General features: G+C 54.9%; 3 protein-coding genes across 4 annotated transcripts in view; 2 read left to right on the top strand and 1 right to left on the bottom strand.

Annotated features, from left to right (window-relative positions):
* NR1I3 (nuclear receptor subfamily 1 group I member 3) overlaps positions 1-266 on the top strand; it is an 8,996-nt gene extending 8,730 nt beyond the window's left edge. For both annotated transcript variants that reach the window (XM_006163123.3, XM_027766185.1), the window contains one exon: positions 16-266. In XM_006163123.3, the coding sequence (XP_006163185.1) occupies positions 16-145 (130 nt within the window). In that variant the 3' untranslated portion in view covers positions 146-266. The remainder of the gene's footprint in view (positions 1-15) is intronic.
* Positions 267-400: 134 nt separating this feature from the next.
* TOMM40L (translocase of outer mitochondrial membrane 40 like) lies at positions 401-3,845 on the bottom strand. Its single transcript, XM_006163122.3, has 10 exons — positions 3,713-3,845; positions 3,243-3,492; positions 2,897-2,964; positions 2,515-2,607; positions 2,132-2,233; positions 1,881-1,986; positions 1,608-1,730; positions 1,419-1,495; positions 1,126-1,228; positions 401-989 (listed from the first exon to the last, which is right to left on the bottom strand). The coding sequence occupies exons 2-10, from the start codon at positions 3,355-3,357 to the stop codon at positions 850-852; spliced, it is 927 nt and encodes a 308-aa protein (XP_006163184.1). The 5' UTR covers positions 3,358-3,492; positions 3,713-3,845; the 3' UTR covers positions 401-849.
* Positions 3,846-5,730: 1,885 nt separating this feature from the next.
* APOA2 (apolipoprotein A2) lies at positions 5,731-7,096 on the top strand. The gene is made up of 4 exons (XM_006163121.3): positions 5,731-5,841; positions 5,990-6,077; positions 6,350-6,482; positions 6,852-7,096. Exons 2-4 carry the CDS (start codon positions 6,026-6,028, stop codon positions 6,970-6,972), a joined length of 306 nt encoding a protein of 101 aa, XP_006163183.1. The 5' UTR covers positions 5,731-5,841; positions 5,990-6,025; the 3' UTR covers positions 6,973-7,096.
* Positions 7,097-7,935: the final 839 nt, after the last annotated feature.

The raw sequence follows: 7,935 nt of genomic DNA, 5'->3' as shown, positions 1-7,935 counted from the left end.
TCGCTTCCTCTGAAGGTTTCTGTACGCAAAGCTGCTGGGCCTGTTGGCTGAGCTCCGAAGCATCAACAACGCATACGGGTACCAAATCCAGCGCATCCAGGGGCTGTCTGCCATGATGCCCCTGCTCTGGGAGATCTGCAGCTGAGGCCGGCTCGCCTCCTTCCCCAGCCCCCTGGGACTCACTGGACTGGGAAGGGGAAGAACACTCGACGAGGTTGGGGCCAGCAGGAAGGGGGCCCGGTGGTTGTAATGAAAGACTAAAGCAATTACTGCCTCTTCATGCGGTCAAGGGGGTGCTGGGGGATGGCCATGGGGCCAAGCTGTTCTCTGGAAGCACAGAAGGTGGGGACGGAGGAAGCCTCAGGGTGACGAGGTAAAGAAGCTCCTTCTGGGAATGGGTAGGCCCCACTTTCTGAGGCCAGACATTTAGCCCTTCAGCCCTGCACCCCAGCCTTGGGAGGCCCCGGGAGGGAACACAGGAAGGGGAGCTAATCCCATGCAGACTTTTCTGCTTGGAAGAAGGGGCTAGGAGTAATACCCAAAGGGAAGGAAGGAAGGAAGGAAGGGTGGGGGAGGATTCAGCCAGACGTTCCCTTAATCTTTCTTCCTTAGTCCAGAGCCACAAGAGCATGGAGAAGATGAAAGTGGGGCTGGTGGCAGAGGTGGGAGCCCCAAACCACTGCCCCTGTGGCAGCTCCAGTTCTGAGAAGGGCATGCTCTTACCCCCACTCTGCTCCTGGGACCTAGAGGTCACCCAGCAAGGTGGGCTCTGGAGAGGGGCCTAGTCTCTGGCCCTCGGACACCTGACTCAGAGGTTCCAGCTGCTGTGGGGGCTGCTCTGGGACCACCTCAGCCCACAGTGATGCTGAAGCCACAATGGAATCGGTTTCGCCAATGATTGAGGAAGGCTCCGAGGGCAAGGGTGACGGGCAGGGGGGGCATCTTCTTCTCCAGCACAGCACCCACACACCAGTTACTGTCCACCAAGCCTGTTTGGGAAGAGCACATAGACGAGGATGCTTAACAGGGCTCAGAGGAGGGAATCGGCAGAAGTAAGGTGGAGCACCCCTCCTCTGTACCTCCCAGTTCCTCGGCAGACCCGAACGCAGCGGCCATGACCCTCACCTCTAAACACCATGTTAGCCTGGGGCAGAGTCAGGTGGTAACCAAAGGAGAAGGTTGTGTCTTGTAGTCTTGTGTTCGCCTCGAACTCCACTCCAACCTGAACCTGGGAACAGTGGGAGAGGACGAGAGAGAGAGAGCGGTCTCAGGGAAGACTAGAGGGGCCCTGACTAGAGATCTGCAGGAGGAAGGCGTGAACATGCATAGGGAGTGTGGTAGGAAGGGCCCGTGGAGATCTGGAGGGGCAAAACTTCATGGCTGACTTGCCAGAGGAAAGCTGAGATCAGCAGTCTCACCTGTTCATTTGCCCTGTGGTAATAACTTGCGTGGGCCCCGCCTGATCCCACATTCAATGTAGCTACCCAGTGTAAAGCTGTAGAAACCGAGGGAAGGGGAAAAGAGCGTTACTGGAGCAGGACACAAGCTGAGAACCTCAGCGAGGGCCAGAACTGCCCCTCCCATCGCTCCTCAGCTGGGGCCCATACCTGAGTACTTCCCAGCCAGTGTCAAGATGGCCCCCTCTTCTCCTGGCCGCCGGTGATAAACTAGCTCTCCTCCCAGCACCAGCCGCTGAGTGAGGCTCTGCAGGAAGTGAGCAACCATGATCACTGTGGGGGAAAGGGGAGACAGGGCATTAGTCACAGAGACGACCTCCAGGCCTGCTCCGCCCCCGACCCCCACCCTTCCCAGGAAGTCCCTCTTCCAATCTCAGAACTGGACAGAGGACGAAAAGGCATTGGTCAATCCCGATTCCTCACCTGACTCTCCAATCAGGTCAGGATTTCCCAGGGTCAGCGTGGCTGTGTAGTCGTCTCCCCGATACTCGCCATCAAACTGCCAGGTCAGGAACTTGGCCTGCTGAGTCTGGGTGGGGAGAGCAAGCAATAAAATCTCCCTCCCTCTTTCTGTCACTGTTGCCTCTGTCCCTTTCCCCCGGGGCTGGGGCAGCACCCTCATGGAGGAGACTGAGGAAGTGCCTCAGTGGATGGAGGCGGAAACTGCGGGTCACCTGGAAGACAGCCTTAGCTCGCAGCCGCTCTGCCAAGAGGAGCAGGACTTGGGCGTTGAGGCTGCCACTGCTGTCCATGTCCCCCACCACAGTGGGGAATACCTGTCGGAGAGTGTGCACAATAAGGGTCAGGCTCAGCTGGGCGGCACCACTCAGCCCCAACCCAAATATGTGGATGTTATTAACAGCACCCAGCGCCCCCTGGTGGAAGCACAAAGGCAGACTCTGGGCTCTTTACACACAACTGTTTCTCTACCCTCTCTCATTCAGAAGAGACACAGAGAACCAGGTTATAGCCCATTCTTCTATATAGCATATACATCCCCTCCCCTTTAGTCCTAGGTCCCAGGTGGGGCTTTGACCCAGGTGTATGCTACCCTCACCTCGGTGGGGCTCAGCTGCCAGTCTCCCGCATAGGCCGCATGGAGGTGATAGCCGGGCAAGCCCAGAGCACTCATGTGCACAGTGTGAGCCACCTGAGGATAGAGGAGTCAGTGGAGGGGACAGCATTCCTGCCCCACTTCAACCCCTCATCCCGTCCTCATCTTCTCCCCATCCCGAGGACTTCTTAAGAATCCCAACTATTCCAAAATGTACAGGGTCACCAAATGAGAAGCACAAGCCCCGCAAGCAAGGGAGGTAAAGAAAGCCCCGCAGCCTCCCTCGTTTGTCCCGCATAGCCTGGCTAAGGCTGGAGTACAAAGGAAAGCAGAGGACTGGGGACAGACAGGGAACGGTAGGGAGGGGCCAGAGAAGTGGGAGCACCTGGAAATGGCTGCTCAGAACCTTGTTGACCACGAGCTTCACTCCCTCCATTTGTGCTGGGAATACATCTGGAGGGGAGGGAGTGGGGGAAGGGAAGGAATAAGAGCAGACCAGGAAACCCTACCCCAAGAGGTAGGCTCCCCTTCCAATCCCATGGGAAGCACTTTGGAAGAACTGACCTCCTTTTCAGACCTGCAACTGAAATGCTCTGTTTCATTTGGGCACCGGACCCTGGACGCCCCAGCTCAGACCCTCCTCTTTCCTGCTCCCATCACTGGACATCCAGCTGTGGAGACCCCTTCCTCCCCCCTTCATAACTTGAGACTCCCTTATGTCAAGTTCTCACCTTTGCACAGTCGGTGCAGCTCATCGAAGCTCCCAGGGTTGGGCAGAGGCTCTTCTCGGCGGGGACTCCGACGGGGTAAAGTCCCCATTGGTGCCAGGCCCAATGTGTTCCCCATTTTAGTCCAGAAAACGGGAAGGGGCCAGGGTTAGCCTAGAAATGGAAGTATTGCTCCCTCTACCCCCCAGCAAGCCCCACCCCCCATCATCTGGCTCCCCCGTCCCAGAAACTTCCACATGGTCCGACGATAGACCTGGAACAAAAAGAATGAAGACAGAGAGCACCGATGGGGAGACTGAACCCCAGGCACATTCCCGCCCCATCTTTGATCCCTCAGCCCCACCTGTCACCCCTGTCCTCTCTACCACTATCTAATCCTAGTCCCCATCGCAGACCTCACCTAGCTTCCTACTCAATCTACTCATCACTCCCGGGCCCCAAGGCCAGGCCTGCCACGGAGCAGTAGCCCTTACCATCTCAGACCATCCTGCTGCCCCTTTTTCCCCGGCACACCCCGGTCATCTTGATGGGGGCAGCCATCTTGAGTGATGGCAGAACTGCGGCTTCACGCTGGGTTCCCAGCGTGGTCGTGGGCGCCATCTTGGAACCGGGCAGAGAAAGATGGTAAAGATCCATCCCTCCCCTGATTGGGCTCCGCCTAATCGATGAAATGAAAGTCACCTCAATCTTCCAGGGGCCAATGGGAGAGGAGGAAGCAAAGGAGTGGCAGCCCTGACGGCCCGAGAGCTTCAACCCTGCGCTGCAGAGGCGGGCGGGACTTGATTGGTGGTTTCGCAGACTTAAGTAGAAGGCCTTAGGTCGGCAGGAGTCTCCAAGGTCGGGAAAAACCCTTGACGCGAAACATGACACTAGGGGGAGCATCTGTAGCTTGTGCCACCGAAGCCGCTTCCACCACCCATGAGAAAAGTGAAACTACAGCCTGGAGACTTGCGTTTTTATGAAGGGTAGTGGAGGGGACCACCCTGCGGGTGGTTCGAACCCTGAGGGTTCTTATTGCCTCCCTACTCCCCGTAAAGTCCCTGGGAATCCTTCTCACAGCCTTCTACAGTACCCCAAATGGATAGCAGTCACAAACCCCAGCTCTCCCTGGGACACCGACCTCTCCAAGTGCGCCCTCCTGCCCTCTTGCCCTCTTGGTGGAACGCAAATGGGTGAGATCTTGGCGTAGAGGAGCCGGCGCCAGCAGGCTGTTCTCTGAAACGGCTATCCTTTGTAGTTAAGCCCTCCTTCCCCCAGTCCCCAGGAAGAGCTGGTAAAGAAATTCTAGGAATGTAAATATCTGCCCCCAAATGCTCTCCACCCTAGGCTCAGGGGCTAGCCACTGGCGTGACCTTCCAGCCCTAAGCCTCCAAGGGGGATTAAGTGAAGATGGAGTAAGATTTCTTGGTCTCTGGTCTCTGGCTCTCACACCTCCACTGCCATCTCTCAGAAATGTCCCAGTACACTGGGGATAAGCTTTGGAACCAACGGGCTGTGACAGCCATTTAGCTGATTTCGCCCACCAAGTGCTTTGGGCTGGGGGATGTAGTCTACCCTCCCTCACAGTCAGAGCAGGGACAAGGCCAGGACCTTGGCCAGAGGGACGCCATCACCTCACCCCTGCTGACTCAGTATTAGCTGACCTCTACCTAGAACTGATAAGGTGGTCAAATGACCAGGCTCTGTCAACCTTTATCCCGGCAGAAGCCTGCTCACCTTTTCTCTTACGGGAGCCCTCCGGCTAGACCCCGGAGGACAAAGGCTGTTTTTTGGATTTATTTTATTGGGGGCAGGGTATGCTCCTGGATTAACCCAGGAGAGCTCTCTTGTTTGCCCTCTCTCATTACACATTAACTCTCAAAGAGACAGAAGTAATCACACCTGCCTGCCCTCTGACCCAGACCTCATTCCCCTAACCCCTGTTCCCCTTGTCCCTGATTTCAACTTCCTTCTATTCCCCGGTAACTCCCTGCTAAGTTGTAGTGAAGGAAGGTAGGGTTGGGAAGATCAGATCTACTCAGAATCCATAACGGGATAAAGATGTCAAAGGCTGGGGCTGGTGGGTAAGGTGCTGGACTCCCAAGTGATTGATGGTGGTTCGAGTCCCAGACCTGATAGTTTACTTTCTCAATCTCTCTCTCTCTCTCTCTGGTCAAATTTAAAAATAATGATCACAAATAAAATAAAATAGTTTTTTAAAAAAAGATATCAAGGGCTTGGTATGTCAGAGCTTTCCAAAGAAATACTTGGGAACTCTGCTTCTTCCTGTTCCAGACTCCAAAAGAATGAATCTCAAAATGACCAGAAGTATTATACCCCCCACCCCCACCCCCCACCCCACCTCCACTGAGGCTTGCCATGCCTGCCTCTCGCCCCATCATTGTGACCCTCCTCTCCCCCATTTCTCCGACTTGTTTACTTCAACATGGTCGCTGTCCCAAAGACCTGGCTGGGCCCCTCCACAGTCCCTGTCGCCTGACAGGAAGTGGGGAAGCAGACAGGTATATAGGCCTGCCCTCTGACCCTGACCTCATTCTCTTAACCCGTGTTCTGCTACCAGGCCAGGCCCAGACACCAAGGACGGAGACACTGACTAGGGAGGGTAAGTGAGTGAGAGGTATGGGCAGAATCCAGTCGTACTGGGCCTTTATAGTGGGAGAGAGGGACCCAGGTGGAGTGGGCACTGAGGTGTGGAGCCCCCTGGGGAGGGGCTGAAGCCTGTCTGGCTCCAGTGTCCCCTTCCCCCACAGCTCTGTTCCCTGGCCATCTTTCCCACTGTTGCTACCATGAAGCTGCTAGCGATGGCTACGCTGCTCTTTACTATCTGTACCCTTGAAGGTGAGTGTGATATGGAGAGGGGCCCAATGAGAAGAGCGTGCTGGGGTCCTAGGGTGTGTGTGCTCCTATCTCAGGCCAGGCAACCAGAGGGTTCAAAATGGAGACCTTTTCCTCCCTGACACCCAGAAAGCTACCCAAAGACTTGGCTGAATTCCTACTTGGGAGGGGGGAACTGAGAGCTGGGGTGGGTCTGGTGAAAGTACCCAGGAGGCCAAATTCATTGCTGTGGATACGGCTAAGAAATGTGTGTGTGTGTGTGTGTGTGTGTGCAGGGGCTTTGGTTCGGAGACAGGCGGAGGAGCCGAACCTGGAGGGCCTGGTCTCTCAGTACGTCCAGACTCTGACTGACTATGGCAAGGAGTTGGTGAACAAGGCCAAGGGCCAGGAGCTTCTAGTCCAGGCCAAGTAAGTCTCAGGGAAGGGCTGTGGGCCCCTGGGGAGAAAGGAGGGAAGATGGGGAGCCCACAGAAGACTGAGTTTAGGGCTGGGGTTAGGGAGGGATAGGCTTAAATTGAAGAGAAACATCCGTTCATCACCCAGGGTTCCACTGGCCTCTTGGAGAAACAAAGCAATGAGGACAGGGTCTTGAATGTCCATCTCTAGTGCCTGTTCCTCTGCCCAGTGGAGGGCTTGCCTCTCCTTCTAAGGGCTTAGCCATGCCAGGGTGGACTAGATTTGGGGATCTGGGTCAGTCTGCTCTGACCGTCTACCACCAAGTCTCCCTAGCGCCCCGGTCCCTCACACTGACTTGTAATCAATCCCTCACTTCCCCAGGGCTTACTTTGAGAAGATTCAGGAGCGGTTGACACCCCTGGTCAATGAAGTTAGAGCGGATCTGCCCAAGTTCTTTAACTATTTTGTGGACCTGCAAGCACAGCCTGCTACTGCCCAGTGAGGTGTCCGGACCTTTATCTTCCAACCTCAGGTGGCCCATAGGACACCCACTGGCCAGGCCTAGAACCCCCTCCCAACCTACTCTCTGTTTTCTATAATAAATGCGGACGGAGTCAAACTGCGAACCTGGTGCATTTGGGGAACTGGGAGAAGTAATGAAGTGGGGGAGGAGTAGGAGCAAAAAAAAAAGAAATCTGCTTCTGAAAGGAGAGGGGTTTGGTGTAGAGGGGTGGAGTAAGGGTTGAAGAACCAGTGACAGGGTGGCATGCCTATGATTCTGTAAAGCCCAGTCCTGGAGGCCTGAGAACAGCTCTGTAGTAGAGCACTGAAGCGCTTTAACGTTGGACATGGAACTATGAAAGGCACAAGGGTTCATAAGTGGAATCTCTGGGCTTCTGGAGGGCACAGGAAAGGAGGGCAGCCCTTAGAGTTTCCTCTTACCTTTCCATCAAGAGGAGAAAGTTTCCGAAAACAGAACCCAGAGGTGTCACTTCGTTCCCTTCTGTGCTGGACAAATGTTGTTTCCCCCATTCCATAATAAAAGCCCTGGGTTCACTCCTCTCCCCAAAGTGCTCTAATTCTTCCATTCAAAACCTCTCACCTTGGGGCCAGCGGGTGGCCTGGTGGTTAAGTGTGTTAGACTACCACATGGCCGACCAGGGTTCTAACTCCCAGACCTGGCAGCTTGTTTTCTCGCTATCTTTTCTTTTTTATTTTAAAGAAATTTTTTGAGAGTTTTTTGTTGTTGTTTTGTTTTTTTTGTTTGTTTTTGGTTTTTCTTGCTATAGGGCACATGTGCTCACCGGAAAGAGACAGACAGAGAGACAGAAAGTGAGAAATCATCCCCTGGGGGGGTGGCCACATTACAATCCCTTCTCCTCCATTCTCCTCTCAGGATCTTGGGCACGCACGCACACACACCCAGTGTGAGTTTAAGCCACCGGGTCTGGGACTCGAACCACAG

This window comes from Tupaia chinensis, unplaced genomic scaffold, assembly GCF_000334495.1.
Source record: "Tupaia chinensis unplaced genomic scaffold, TupChi_1.0 Scaffold141389_1, whole genome shotgun sequence".
Classification (NCBI taxonomy): Eukaryota; Metazoa; Chordata; class Mammalia; order Scandentia; family Tupaiidae; genus Tupaia; species Tupaia belangeri.
The sequence above is the reverse complement of the archived record's forward strand: the minus strand, read 5'-3'. Positions and strand labels throughout refer to the sequence as shown.